This window comes from Callithrix jacchus, chromosome 6 (genome assembly GCF_049354715.1).
Source record: "Callithrix jacchus isolate 240 chromosome 6, calJac240_pri, whole genome shotgun sequence".
NCBI classification, from domain to species: domain Eukaryota; kingdom Metazoa; phylum Chordata; class Mammalia; order Primates; family Cebidae; genus Callithrix; species Callithrix jacchus.
The window spans coordinates 9,961,999-9,977,163 of record NC_133507.1 but is presented as its reverse complement, the minus strand read 5'-3'; the positions used below and the strand labels follow the sequence as shown (position 1 = coordinate 9,977,163).

Below are 15,165 nucleotides of genomic sequence, written 5' to 3'. Positions count from 1 at the left end.
CAGCATCTCCTCAAGGTCTTTGCTGCTGCAACCATCCCCTCTTTCTGGCAGCATCCATTTCTTCCTCCCTCCTAGATCTTTCCTATCAGCATAAAAGCACGCTTTTCTATCACCCATTTCAAAAACCAAAACAGAACAAAACCACCACTGCCCCCTTTCTCTAAGACATTAAGGCTCACGTGACTATCATCAGCTCCCCTCCAGTGTACCTCAGGGTGCTAGACACATTTGATTCTTTTCTACATGTGATACAACCTGAAAAGGATGAAATATTGACCTACAGGGATATCAAGGATGGTGCTGAAGTCATCAGTGGAGGAGAGGAAGCCACCAGGAGATCTGTAGATGATGCAACAAGGAAGTGGGGCAGGAACTGTGTTTTGATAGCACGTGCTTCAAAGAAGTAGGAGGATTTAAGGAGGAGGGAGGAGCAATGATCTCAAGTGGCAATAAGGAGCCAGGGTGACGCTGCCACCGTCTGGATGACTGGTACCTGGGCTGTCCCTTCCTTTCCAACTACTCAGCTGAGCTAAGGCTCAGAAACAGGGAGCCTGGCACTTGACAGGGGGAATGAGGTCATGTTGATTGAACTAAATCAACGACACCTCCAGAGCAGCTGTCAGTTTCACAGCGCATGGAATTTAGTGGACTCGTTCCCAAGCCCTTCTAAGAAAATCTGCCCCTTCTGGCTTCCTGTCTTGTGATCCAGTCCAGGCTCACAAATTAGAGCCCACTGACAGCCCTGCTCCCCTGGCCCTGCCTCAGAACCAGTCATGCCCTCTTAAGCCACCATTTTGGCTGCCCCTCCCCTCACCCTGGCCTATGATATTCTGCTTCTGGCCATATTAGAATAACACGAACCAGGGATATTCTTTCACCTTAAAGAATCCAACAAAAGATATGAGGCCTTGGACAACAGGCGGTGCAGGACAGTGATCTCAGAGACTAGAAATAAACCAGGTGAAACTGATGAGTGCCTCAGCTCACCACCTGGAGGGTTTGAAGCCATAGGACAGAGACAGGTGGTCTGGTCAAGTTGAGGAGATGGAGTTTGGAGTTCAGGGAAGCTGAGGCACCTAGAATTTGTGGGGGCACGATACTGGGGAGGGGGAAGCTGGACAGAGGTTCCCCCAAGTCTTTGGCTGAGTACTGGCCTGTACATGCATGTGAGGAAATCACAGAGTCAAGGAAAAGAGCCAAGAGAAAAAAGTAGGCGGGACAATTCCCAAAGCTCACCCAGGGCCAGGAATAATCTGTGCTCCCACCAGAGAGATTGTTGGTGGTTATTAACTAGGTTATCAATGCTGTGTGTTAGGTGGTGAGACCTCCTAACACACACAGCACTGGGACAATCTTCAAAAGGCCTCGCCACAGGAGCAGGACTGAAAAGTCTTCAGAAGGCATTGCCCGGGGAGCAGGGCCGAATGAGCCCTCACTACAGGCTGCTCTTCACCTGCTAAGCAGAAGAGCAAGCCTCAGAAGGATGGAACTGATTCCTAGTAACCATGCCCCAGAACAAAGCACAAACTACTTAAAGGAAGACAACAAAAGCCAGCATCCAACGACAGAAAATTCACCATGTCCAGCATGCAACCAAAAATTACCAGGCCTGCAGAAAAACAAGAACATACAATCTCTAATGGGAGGCAGATGAATAAATGACAATTCGCAGATAAGGATGTTAAAACAGCTATTACAAATATACTCCACATGTCAGAATACATAAACACAAGGATGAAATAGAAGATATTAAAAAGGCACAAATAGAACCTTTAGAGATTAAAAAGACCCATAGTAAAAGATGCACTGGGCCAGGCATAGCACCTTGGGAGGCTAAGGCGGGCAGATCCACTTGAGGTCAGTTCGAGACCAGCCTGGGCAACATGGCGAAAACCCATCTCTATTAAAAACACAAAAATTAGCCAGGCATGGTAGTGCATGCCTGTAATCCCAGCTACTTGGAAAGCTGAGGCAGGAGATTCACTTGAACCCAGGAGGTGGAGAATACAGTGAGCCGAGATCACGCCAGTGTACTCTAGCCTGGATGACAGAGCAAGACTCTGTCTCAAAAAAAAAAAAAAGATGCACTGAATGGAATTAGTAGTAGATTAGACAGACACTGCAAAGGAAAACAGCAATAGAAACTATCCAAAATAAAACAGAAAACAAAAACTATGAATAAAATACAAATGAGCTAAATAATTGGAGGGAAATAATGAGGAAAAAGTTTTCAAAGAAATAATGGCCAAAATCTGTCCAAATTAGATGAACCTATATAAACCCACAGATTGAAGGAACAATGACCCCCAAACAGAAATGTGATGAAAGCCACACCAAGGCTCGTCAGAATCACTTTGCCAGGTCTGAGCCACGTCACTGTCCTGGGCTGTCTCGGATTCTGCATCTGTCTGCTTGGCACCCCTTCCCCGCAGGGCCCACTTTAGTCCCTCCTCCTTATTGTAGTAGCTCCTTCTTTTCTTCTGTATTCTTGATGCTCTGGCTCTGAGGGTCTTGCTGACTGGGGACAGACTGCTGTTCCCAGGACTAGCCTGTTTTCCCTGCCCTGCCTTCTCTTTCCCACAGAAACATGACGAAGGCTCTTGCCTGAGCATGCCCCTGGCTCCTTTCTGCCTCCTGCCCAACATGGGTGCATCCCCCATGTGGCCCCGTGGGGCCTGGTGTGCCCCCTTCTCTTGCGAATTGCAAGTAATAAAACTTTTTTGCCATGCAGTGGCATCAGCAAGAAGCAATGTCTCCATGTTGTCACGAGTCACCTCTAGAAATTAAACCCCAGGAGTACAGATTGAGACAATCACTTCTTAAGTTCCCCACTCCTCCCACTGAGCCTCTCCAAAACTGTGGCTGCCATTCTTCACTTTAGTGCTCAATTCTCCACTGCGCAGAGACTTTCAATAGCTTCCCACTGTCTGTCGAATCCTGTCCAGATGACTCAAATGTGGAATTCAGGGTTGCCTAGAACCTGGCCTCAAACTAGTACAGGAGCCTCTTCCCACAGCTCCATTTACCCTTCCTTCATGCCAGGCCGCCAGACTATTCGTAGTTTTCCGTCTGCATAGTCCCTCTAGGCCTTCGCTCCCACTGAACAGGATTCTTTGAAAAGAACCATCGCTGCCGTATTTCTAAATCCCAGTCTTCTTTCAGATGTCCACTGAGGAAATGTCATCTCCTCTAGAAAGCCCTTCTCGCTTTATCAGTCACTTGTCACCATTTCCCTCTGTGGGCACAGCGTTGTTTTACCGTGTTTCTACTCTGACATAGGTCTTTTTAAAAAATTATTATGTCTCCTGAGGCAGGGTTTGGCTCTGCTGCCCAGGCTGGGGTGGAGCAACACAATCTAACCTCCACCTCCCAGACTCAAGCTATCCTCCCACCTCAGCCTCCCAAGTAGCGGGAACTACAGGTGCACACTACTACGCCTGGCTCATTTTTGTAATTTTTTGGCACAGACAGGGTGTCACCATCTTTCCCAGGCTGGTCTCAATCTCCTGGGCTCAAGCAGTCCACCTTTCTCGGCCTTCCAAAGTGCTGGGATTACAGGCATGAGCCACTGTGCCTGCCCCTAGTGTAGGTCTTATCCCACTAGGTTATAAGCACCTTGAGGGCAGGGGCCATGTCATGTTATCCCATCACCTCTTGGTATAATTGGTGTCCTGGAAGGTTATGGATGAGTAGATGGAAAGTGGCACTTGTTCCTTATTCAGGGTAGTGAAATGGGCATGTACAATATGCAATGTTTTCCAAAGACATGGGAAAGCCTCCCCCAGGTTGTGGTAGGACTCCGTGCCTTCTTGCTGACCCTGTGGTGGCAGTCTCTCTCTGCAAGTTTTGAGCAGGAATGGGGAGGAGTACAAGTCACAGGAGCTGCACTTTGTCACCACACTGGTCTTTCCAGGGGCAGTGGGGGCTGACTGGCAGTGCAGGAGCAGGGAGGGTGCCTGTCCTCGCGTCAGCTCCTCTGAACCAAACGTGGAGAACAGGCAAAGTGGATGCTATCCACACTCTCCCCAGCCCCTTCCCTGCCTGGCCTGAGGCCATACCCGGCCTCTGCAAATAAGCTTGGAGGAGCAGTCCCAAGGTGTTAAGTGCTAGGAGGGAAGCAGCTACGGGAGGCTCTTCTCCTGTCACTCTTGTTTCTTAAAGTCGAAGGAGCTGGATCACTGGTTCTGAGGCTAAATCCAGTTGATTCTGCACCAAGAAAATGGGCAGATAAATGCTGATTCTAGTTACTGCAATTCAGGCAATGGGTCTAACTTTTCTTATCACTGCGAGGCCAGTACCCCAGGGGGCCAGGAAGCATTTCTGTCTGCTGTCCCCCTGTGAAGCCCTGCCTTGGAGACCTTGAACATCCTCCATGTTCTGTGAGCCTGGATCATGCCATAGGTGCCCTACCCCAAGGCCCACAGTGACTGTCAAGCAGGGGGCAGGGCAGAAAGGGGTTAAGAGGGTTAAGATCACAGGCTCCCAAGCACCCCCGTTTACCATTTACCAGCTGTGTGGTCATAGGCAGCTTGCTTTTTCCATCTTTAAAATGAGGATAGAAGTGCCTGGCTCATGGGAAGGTAGTGAGAGTGAAGTGAGCGAGCGTATAAAGCTCTTGGAGCACTCTGGCATCCAGGGTGCACCACAGCTTATATAATTGTTGCTCCTGGGGTTGCAGCCCAGTCTTTCCCAAAGAGAAATGGTCATGGCCCTGTGGGCCTTTCCTACAGCGGAGCCCAGGCTTCTGCTGTCTCCAGTGTTGTTTTTTTTTTTCCTGAGTCTTCCTTGTCTCCCAGATCTTGGCCCAATCTCAGCTCACTGCAACTTCTGCCTCTTGGGTTCAAGCCATTCTCCTATCTCAGCCTCCCAAGTAGCTAGGACTGCAGTTCTGCACCACCATGCCCAGCTAATTTTTGTATTTTTAGTAGAGACAGGGTTTCACCATGTTGGCCAGGCTGGTCTCAAACTCCTGACCTCCAGTGATCCACCCACCTCGGCCTCCCGATTACGGGCATGAGCCACTGCACCAGCCCCAAGTGGCTTTAATTCCATGACTTCAGACACATCTCCTCCCACCCTCCCCTCCACACTCCACCCACTGCAGCCTGGAAGGCCTTGCATGGTAGAGCTTGACCATCCCCCCAACACACTCCTAGGCCAGGCCACACCTTCCTCACCTCTGCTGGACCGTGGCAGTTCTGGGTGACCCTGCAGCAACTGCTAGTCCCAGCAGCTTTCTCTCTCCAGAGTAAAATTAAAGCTTTATTTGCTTGACAGTGGGGATTCCTTGGGCTTCAACATTAAGCACTATAGTTCAAACAAAAAGACTGGAGACTAGGAAGCAAATTAACTATTTCTGTAAAATATTCACTTCCCAAAGACCCCGGGAACGTAGTAACATAAGGACCAGTAAGTATCGTGGTGTTTCGTAGGTACACCTAATAAAGCAATGCTAAAGCCTGTATACAGATCAGTCAGCGATCAATCAGCCATACAGCACTGGCTACCACTTTGTCCTGCCCCTGCCTAGGTAACCTTGGGCATAGCACAAACCCTGAGCGGGTCGCCAGGTGCAGGGACAGGCACAGGCCTCATCCTGACAGACACCTCCCATCTTCTCCAGCAGCATCCCACATCTTTTAATGCTAAATTATCAATCCCTAAATCTTAAAAGGTGGGGGCAGGTGCAGTGGCTTGCTTCTGTAATCCCAGCACTTTGGGAGGCCAAGGTGGGCAGATAACCTGAGGTCAGGAGTTCAAGATCAGCCTAGCCAACATGGTGAAACCCCATCTCTACCGAAAATAAAAAATTAGCTGGGCGTGTGATGTGCGACCCAGGAGGCTGAGGCAGGAGAATCACCTGAACCCTGGAGGTGAAGGGTACAGTGAGCCAATCGCACTACTGCACTCCAGCCTGGTGGATAGAGACTCTGTCTTCAAAACAATTAAAATAACATAAAAAGGGGAAATGAATTTTCCTTCACAGAAGAAATGATTTTATTCCAGAGAAAAGTAAAGGATACATTAATTCTTTGTCTGACAAAAGTGATTTTGCCATGGGACTCCAAGACCTGCCTGGTGAAGTGACAGTGACAGATGTCAGAGGAAACTGTGGCCCTCAGTGACATGGAGAGCACAGACGTTTGGCTGGAAAAGCACTTGCATATCAAAACATTTCCTACTGCAAAGATTCAGAAGTTGTTCTAATCCTGAAGATCATTCTGGCCTCTAATTTAATACTGAGGATGATTTAAATTTGCTAATGGAAGCCGGGCCAGCTGTTTTCCACACATACAACTGAAAGGAAAGAAATCAGAAATCACTCTTCCATGGTGAGACCTTTGAAACTCTCTCCAGTTTCAAAGGCCATCGCTATCCCTCCACCCAGCATCTGGGCAGTGTCTACCTCCTGTGCAGAACTCCTGGAGGCCAGGCCAGCAGCCACCCCAGCACCTCCCACCCTTCTATGCCACACAGGGCATGACCAGCTCACCAGCAGTAGCAGCCTCTGCCCAGCAATCCCAGCCCATCTACAGCACCACAGCAGCCTTAGCAGCGAGAAGGGCCTGGAAAACTGCAGACCCCTTCCTCCCTCAGGTGTTCTGATCGACTTTCACAACAAGGGCCACCTCTAGCCCCTCCATCAAGCCTTCGGTCCTGTAATGTGAGCTACATTGTATATAGTGTTATTCTAGGATGTCACCCAGAGAAAAAGGACTAAGTGGCCTTCTTGCTCTGGAGATCCGAAGAACTGAGCCAGGGAAGCATCAGCAGGAGCGCGCCCTGTTAGGTGCGCACAGGGGCGGTGGCTCTCAGCGCAAGCCTGGTGACTGCCCCGCTTCAGGGGCCACCGCCCCGCTTCAGGGGCCACCCACTGTAAAGCCTCAGTGACAGGCATTCATCCTCCCCTGCAAACGCTGGCCAGCAACAGCTCCTTCCAAGAAGGCCAACTGGGAGAATCCAGGGAGCCACACCGTGGGAAGGCTCCTGAAGAACTGGGCACAGCTCAGTGTGTGCTCAGCCTGGGGTGCCTGTGTGTCACACTAAGCAGCTGTAAAAGGACAGGAGCAGGAATGCCCTTTATTCACCAGTGCAGCAGTTTGGGTTCAGGGCTTTTCAACTCTAGAAATGGCATTGCCTCAAAAAGGCTAACTGAGCGGGCCGATATGAAGGAGGTTTGTTACAACTGTAACTGTCACTCCCTAAAAAGAAGGTGACATGCCAGGGGTATTCCATAGCACCTTTGCCAGGGAGACAGAGAACACTCCTCCTCAGAGCCAATCCCTACTCCACAGCAAGTGAGGAAACTGTGACAGCCAGGTGACCTGTGCTCTCACACTGCAGGTCCCTTGTCGGAGGCCATTTCTTTCCCTCCAAGTATGTCCAACTTGGGGGCCCACACAGTGCTATGAACACATGGCCAGTCCACTAAATGTCTTCAAGAAATGGCCATCTGTCACATGGAAATTGCTCTCTTGCTGCACCTCTCTGGATAGACGCTGAGGTCACTGCTGTTTTAGACCCTGCAGGCTTAGAGTGGGCAGGGCCATTCACAGGGCCAGTGCAATCGAGAATACTGAATGACTTCTGAAGTGTCCATGCTTCCCAGGAAACAAAAGCAGCACCCCTAGGACATCGCCAGTGACACCTGATGCACATCAGTAGCCAACTACTAAAGCTGGGCTGATTCTTCAACAAAGCTTAGTTCCCTGCCTGGCTGGCCTGACTGAACTGGCTGTCTGCAGAAGTGATGGTTGGCACTGGTACTGCTAGTCTGGGGGCTTGCCCTGGAACTGTACCCACTGCCATCGAGCCATTGGGGACGACAGTTGTGTTCAAACTATTAAGGGTCTCACCACTAGCTTGTATTGTAAAATAGACCAAATAAAAGACAGGCAAGACAATCCCAATTAGAAGCATGATGAAAACAGCATTCCACCACTGAATGCCGCAGTCTGCACCATTCATTGGCGTCTTCAGAGGAGCTGGGAGCAGTGGCTGATGGGAGGCATCTATGCAGTAACTTTCATGTAAAAAGATTTCTGACTGCACTGCACGCTCAATATTCTGGTCAATCCCCTTAAAGAAATCCGTCAGTTGACTGGCTTGGGCATCAGTGCCTGTGGCTGCTCTGTCTGCATCTGGCAGTTCCACCGTCACTCTGGTCTCGGAAGACGGGCTCAGAAGGGGTTTGAGTTCTTTGTGGGTCTCTGTTAGGATCCCATGGTTTTTCACAGGAATTTTAATAGATTTCAAAGCATATAAGTCTTGTTCTCTGATGAAGTTGTTGGCTTTCTTGATATCTGCCACCTAGGAAAGCATGAAGACAAACGTCACAAAATATGCGAGGCTCCTTAACAATAACATTCCAAAAAGTGGCTCTTAACCTTTCAGGCGGACGATTCAAGCCCACTTCACTTAAGAATCTGATGAAGACTGAAAAACTGCACCTATACACAAAGTTAGCTGAGGCTGAAATTTTGCTTGTTGGCTTTTACTCAGCCTTAATATATAGTTTAATAATCAGATATTCCTAAAGATTTAAAAGTTTGAACAATTTAAGATCAGCTTTGAAAAAGAGATCTTTCTTGAGCTGTTTAAAGTGTGACTGCAACAAAACGCTTTTAGGTGAAACCACCGTGGCACTAACATGAATGCTACAGCTGTTTCCACCTTTAACTTCTGAGGCAACAGTGCCCCCATCTGCTTGACTTCCCTCTCATGCCAGAACTAAGTAGCTATGAGATGTTAACATTCACCAAACACAGCCTCAGCCAGCTCTGCAGACACACTCAGAATCCAGTTTACCAGTAGTAAAGGTGAGAGATAAGCCCATAGCATATTCTTTCCCAGAAACACTGTGGGGCATATTAACTTACTTATTTTTTAGATAAAAGTGTCCTACGGCTAATGCACTTAACTGTCAGGAGAAAAGAATAATGCTATGAGTTTTACCAAGTAACAAAAAGTTCATGACAAACTCCTCTCATAACCAAACACTAAGATTTAAGAAGTAGGGAAAATTTTAAGTCAAAGGGTAACTCCTCCCTCAAGCTAGTTTGAAAACTTTCCAAAAGCATCAGAGATGAACTCTAAACTTTTAATTCATAAGTTCACTTAAACTAGAAAGTGAATACAGCCAACAGATCTCATCCACATCAGTCATTTCCATTATCTTATTTAGTAACTGCTGTTATCACAATTGAATCAGGGTAGGGGGCATTTTTTAATTTATTACGTCCTGAAACTAATGCATGAGACCCTTGAGCTCTTTCTGTCACTATCTTTAATAAACTAAGAGCAAATTTATTTACTTCAAATAGGAAAACCGATCACTTATCAAAGAATTTGTATATTTACAGATTTAGACATCACCAAACCAAGAAGCCTACTGCATCTATTCCAGTCTTTCTAGGACAGGCTTCACGTTCTATAAACCATACAGTATGCCTACAGAAGCTGCTTATACAGCCAAATAGAAATGTCAGCACAATTTAAACACCACTGAGTGTCCCTGGAGACCAACCTGTTTATTTCCCTGGGAAAGACTGCAACACCCCACACAACATGTTTTACACATTTGGACCTTGTTAGATAAGACACTTGTAGGAGCAAAAGATTTTCTTAATTAAGTAGCTTACATACCCTTAGAGGCCATAGAAATTTGTCATACGGTGTTAGCAAAATAGTTAGAACCTAGGAGAAAATGCAGCGATTCTATAAATACTTTCCTACTTACTTGGCCACTGTTAATCACTCTGAATGCTAAAAACATAATTAAAGAGAAAAACAGTGTTATATAGATTCGCAGCATACAAGAGATCATGCAGTTCTAAGAGAGAAGGTAAATTTTTACAAATCAGCTACCACCAAGAAAGGTCCAGAAAACATAAAAGTAGCAAGAAAAGCAAGCATGCCATAGACACTGGGATAATTCTGCCTGCCAGCTCCAGCCCCATTAGGTCGAAAATGAAATATGCTTGGAAGAAAAAAAGGGTTCAGAATTTCAGTGTGGAGAAAAGTGGAAGAGGAGAAGTCGGCTGCAGAGAAGGAAATGCAGTAACCCTCTGTCTTTGGGGGCCAGAGTTTGGAACTAAAGGTACTCCCACCTGCCTTCCAATTCTGGCTGAATAGGGGAGTCCTTGGCTGCTACAGCAGGCCACTCCTGGTGGGGTTAAGGAGGGCAACAAGGACCCCCACCCTGCAGTGAGTTCCCTGTGTTCCTGGAAGCCGAGTGGGGCAGAGCAACTGAGGGCGTCTTACTTTGCAGCCGTACTGCAGAGCCAGCTTGTTGAGGCTGTCCTCCTGAGCCAGCTCCCGCTGCAGCAGGACTATGTCGCCTGCTCCTGCCTGATGAGGATGGTAGACACCGCTCTTCTGGCGCTCCTTGCCCCGGGGCCGCAGAATCGTATGGTGTGACTCTTCCTCAGAGGAGTCCCCCGCGTCCCCATTCTTAAACATGTATACGTGGCTGGTTGGAGTCCGACAGACAACAGCTGGGCCTTGGAAGGTCTTGGCTGACACTTCATTGTGCCTCATGTTCACTGAAAACCAAACACGAGGGTTAATTCCACATCAGACATCATCATCCCTCCATCACCTTGTTTAAAGAGAAGTGTCTTGTTGTTATTCCTTTCCCTAATCACTGGATACTCAACAAATACCATCAGTAGAAAAAAGAATATGCGGCCGGGATCCCAGCACTTCAGGAGGCAGAGGTTGGCAGATCACCTGAGGTCAGAAGTTCGAGAACAGCCTGACCAACATGGAGAAAACCCTTCTCTACCAAAAATACAAAATTAGCCAGGTGTGGTGGCGCAAGCCTGTAATCCCAGCTACTCTGGAGGCTGAGGCAGGAGAATCGCTTGAACCCAGGAAGCAGACGTTGCGGTGAGTCAAGATGGCGCCACTGCACTCCAGCCTGGGTGACAAGAGCAAATCTCCGTCTCAAAAAAAAAAAAAAAAAAAAAAGAATGTGCTTCTGCTGGCTGAGATGGAAGACGACAGGCAAAGTCAAAACTCTTCACTGTCTTCTCTAATTGCATACGTTTCATGCAGAAGATGAAAGAATTCCTTTCTTGTGCCCCATTCCTCATCCACAGCCATCTCCCCAAAACCCAAGGCTTTTGGTCTCAGGGTGGTAAAGAAGCCGTTGAGATCTTGCAATGGAAAGTAAGGGCTGCTGCCAGCCTCCGTGCACTGAGCCTCCCGCTCAGAACCTCTGCACAGGCACTTTTTATTCAATACTTCACACCTTGCAAAGTGTCTTCACTAAGAAGGTCAACGCTACGGACACTTGCTGAGAACTATGGGACTAAACCGCTCTTACTTGGACACAGTTTAACTCTGTGTAGTGGGGCCAGCTAGCGGCGAAAGAATGCCTGTCAACCGGAGGAAACTGCCCAGTGTGCTCAGGGTCACTCTGCGTTCACTGCATCCCCGCGTCTGCTTTCTGTTTTCACCTTGAGTCAACAGCCAAAGCCACAATGCCCCGTTCCCCGCTCCAAACTGTTCGGGTGAGATTCCAGAAAGGAAATCTCAAGCATGCAGACTGACAACCTCAAAAACAGTTGGCTTCGGAGCCACACGGGAACAGCCCACGCGGGGACAGCCTGTGGCCCCAGCGCGACCCCTACTCACCGCCCGCGCCCTCGGGGGCCACCGGGCCACACCCTGCTCCGCTCACTCCTGAGCCTGCCCGGAGGAGGGAGGCGGCCAGCGGTCCTCGAGGGGCTGAGGGTCAACTGCAGGACCTCGGTGGCAGCCCGGGGACGGGGCCGGCCTTCGCGTCCGAGCTCCGGGGCAGCTGCCGCTCTCAAGCCCGCTTCCCTCCGAGTCCCTTCTGCGAAAGGATGGGGCGCCTCTAGAGGAGCTGACAGGAAACGGGGCGCGGCCCGGCCCTAGGGTTCCACGGGCAGGGCCCTAACATTCCACAAGGCAGGACCTCCGACCTCTGACCCCCAACCCTAGCCACCTGGGGCCAGCCCTCGACAGTCGCGGTCACCGCCCCTCCAGCTGCAGGGTCCCCTAGGAGCCCGGGGAGGGACTGCCCGCCCGCGAACCGACGAGCGAGGCCAGGCTGCCGTACCGCCATGAGCCCGCGCGGCTCCCCAGCCAGACCGCGGCCCCCTAGTCCAGGCCCCGGTACCTCAGCGCCCAGCCTCCGCCGCGACCCGCCACCTGTGACCCGCGACCCGCGACTCACGACCTGCCGCCGCCGCCGCGCCTGCGGATTGGTTGCGAACATCAGCTGGGGGCGGGACTGGCGAGGCAACCAATGAAATTAGCGGTGGGCGGGCACTGGAGCGAGCCGGGCTGCGCGGAGGGCTCTTATCGGGACCGCGGGGAAGGGGCGGGGAAGGGGCGGGGAGGGCGGTGCTCCGCGGCCCAGACTTGGCCCTCGCCCCGCCCACCCGCCTACCAGGGCTACGCCCGCGGGCTCTGACTTGTTTTCGTGTCTGCTCGGGGCAGTGAAGCACTTCAGCTCCTCCCTCCCAAAGTGGGCGGCATTCTGCTGAGCCGGGGCTTTCTCGCCTGTAAAGAGACCTTTGACCCCGCCTGTGGGTAATGATCTGTAGCTGGGGCTCCGGGCGGACTCCGGCAGCATGGGGTCCCCCGCGCCCTCCTGCAGGGGAGGGGCCATTGGCTGGGCTCAGATGGGCAAGGGGTCTTTCTGCGGCGGGATCTGCGCTCCTGGGCCTTTGAGGGCTGCACCAGGGAGGCATTGCCCCACTCCGAGAAGAAAACACACATCCACGCGTGAAAAACATGGACAACCGGGACCAAGAAGACTTAAGTCATGTTTATCAAATGTCGGGTGGTCAAGGATATCTTAAGATTAAAAGTGATGAAAGAATTCTCACACACTAAGGGACAAAGTTTAGAGCTTCTACTTAAAACGGAAAACCAAAATTAAAAAGCAGATAACCAGGGGAAAAGAAACGCAACACAACAAAGGATTAAACTCCTTCACTGAGAGAGACTTCATATGAAAAAGAAAGATGCTAAGACCTCAGTAGGTAAGTCGGGAGAGAACAGAGCGGATAATTCAGCAAACAATGCAAATGGTCCACAGGCTGAAGATGTGAACCCGCACTTGCAATCAGATAAACAACAGAGAAAACATTAAAACAAGATCTTACAAACCCTTTCCCACTGATGTGGCTTGGCTGTGTCCCCACTCAAAACTCATCGAATTGTGGCTCCCACTATTCCCACGTGTTGTGGGAGAGACCCAGCAGGAGGTGATTGAATCATGGGGGTGGGTGTTTTCTGTGCTGTTCTCCTGAGAGTGAATAAGTCTCAGTAGATCTGATGATCTTATACAGGGGAGTTGCCCTGAACAAGCTCTCTTCTTCTCCTGTCTGCTGCCCCGTGAGACACGCCTTTCACCTTCAGTCATTATTGTGAGGCCTCCCCAGCCACCTGGAACTGTGAGTCCATTAAGCCTCTTTGCTTTGCCCAGTCTTGCCTATGTGTTTATCAGCAGCGTGAAAAGAGGCTAATACACCCACTTAAAGTAAAAGTGAAATTCTTAATCTTTGTGGGCAAAGCTCAAAATGATCTGGACTCCAGGACTTACACACCCTCCCCTAACCCCCAGGGCTCTCAGGACTCTGGCCTTGGAATGAGAGCAACATCATCAGCTTCCCCTGTTCTGATGTTTTTGGACCTGTACTGAGCCATATCATCTGCATCCCAGGGTCTCCAGCTTCCAGACTGCCTGTCCTGGGACCTGCAGTCTCCATGATTGCATAAGCCAGTTCTCCTCTCCTTTCTCTCATTCTCTCTATATATAAGTAGATATAAATATTTATATCTATAGATAGATGGATAGATAGTAAATAGATGGATATCTCCTATCCATCAATAGATAGATTAGAAAGATAAATTATAGACATAGATAGATAATCTCTCAGTAGGTAGGTAGATAGATGGATAGATAGATAGATATCTCCTATCTGTTTTCTCTCTAGAGGACCTGACTATCCATCTTTAGATAGATATCTCCTATCAATTCTGTCTCTCTGGAGGACCTATAGATAGGTATCTCCTATTGGTTCTGTCTCTCTGGAGTACCTATCTGTAGATAGATAGATATCTTCTATCAGTTCTGTCTCTCTGGAGAACCTCACATTACTGGACTGTCTGAGTCTCAGGCCTCAAAGTGCGTTGTCTTCTCAGTGAGTCCTCCCCTGCCCACTGGGTATATGTAGGTGCTCCCTTGGTGCTCTGTGAGAACATGGTTTCTTCATAGTATGTCCCAGTTCACTTACTTGTCATTTATTGCCAGAATCCTCCTGTCCCCCTATAACTTCCAGGGCCCAGCTGAGTGGCGGCATCTGGAAGTGCTCATTCCATATTGGGCTTGGTAGGAGAGCTGTTCTGTGATCTGACCCAGGATCCAGGGAGGGAAACCAAAACTAAAAAGCATATCACTTGGGGGAAAATAAATGCACCCTGACAAAGGACTAAAATCCTTAGTTGAGAGCGCCAGAATCCTGGTATGCCTATTCCGGGGTCCTGGCTGTCAGCCATCAGCTGTATTTTGGGCCCAAGGTGCCTGGCCATGGCCTGGTGGGTTTGGCAAATTGAGTCAGAATTTCAAAGTGTGTCTAATGGCAAGAGAAGTCACAACAGAATTTGCAAAGCTGGATTAGTATTGCTGCTCTCTGATCAGCTATGATTGTCCCATTCATCCAGTGTGTCCAATAAAAAACAAATCCAGACTCAGTAAGGATAAAGTTTATTCCAACAGATTATTTCGAGGTGGAGGGAGGGACTAAGTAGTGGGGAGAACTGCTGAGCATAAGCTCTGCAACGTCTCAAGGGTTAGAAAGAGTTCTTTCACAGCGAAGAGTAAATAAAGCTAGAAAGAGCATGGTGTGGGGAAGTGGGATGAAGGGGTGGCGGGGTCTGGGAGTAGATCAGAGAACGTTCTACCTGAGGCCAGCCAAGCCTCAGGAAGAGCTTATGCTGGCTCAGGCTGTGGTGAGCCCGGGTTTACTGAGTGGGCTGGGGGGAAGAGAGAAGCCTCATCAGTGTTTGGTTAGCAAGCATTTTGTTCCCGTTGATCGCTGGGCTCCAGCAGTTCCACTAATGATATATGAGAAAAGAAAGGGAATTTGGAGGGTGTGAGGCTGGCCTCGTCATAGGTAAACCAGG

At 49.4% G+C, this 15,165-nt stretch overlaps 1 protein-coding gene across 5 annotated transcripts; it reads right to left on the bottom strand.

The window, feature by feature from the left end:
* Positions 1–5,973: 5,973 nt before the first annotated feature.
* On the bottom strand, positions 5,974–12,248 carry LYSMD4 (LysM domain containing 4). Of its 5 annotated transcripts, none has more exons than XM_002749071.6 (3): positions 11,330–12,203; positions 10,264–10,544; positions 5,974–8,310 (listed from the first exon to the last, which is right to left on the bottom strand). In XM_002749071.6, coding segments are annotated over exons 1-3 (891 nt in total). In that variant the 5' UTR covers positions 11,331–12,203; the 3' UTR covers positions 5,974–7,701. The 5 variants fall into 5 exon arrangements, with proteins under 5 accessions (XP_002749117.2, XP_008996547.1, XP_008996546.1 ...); XM_008998299.5 differs by having other exon boundaries at positions 11,641–12,203; XM_008998298.5 differs by having other exon boundaries at positions 12,089–12,203.
* Between the last annotated feature and the right edge of the window lie 2,917 nt (positions 12,249–15,165).

Excerpts from the sequence above, each read along its gene's own strand:
- LYSMD4 (XM_002749071.6), bottom strand. Across the intron at positions 8,311-10,263 it reads CTCTGCAGTACGGCTGCAAA|GTGGCAGATATCAAGAAAGC; the intron begins GTAAGACGCCCT and ends ATGCTTTCCTAG.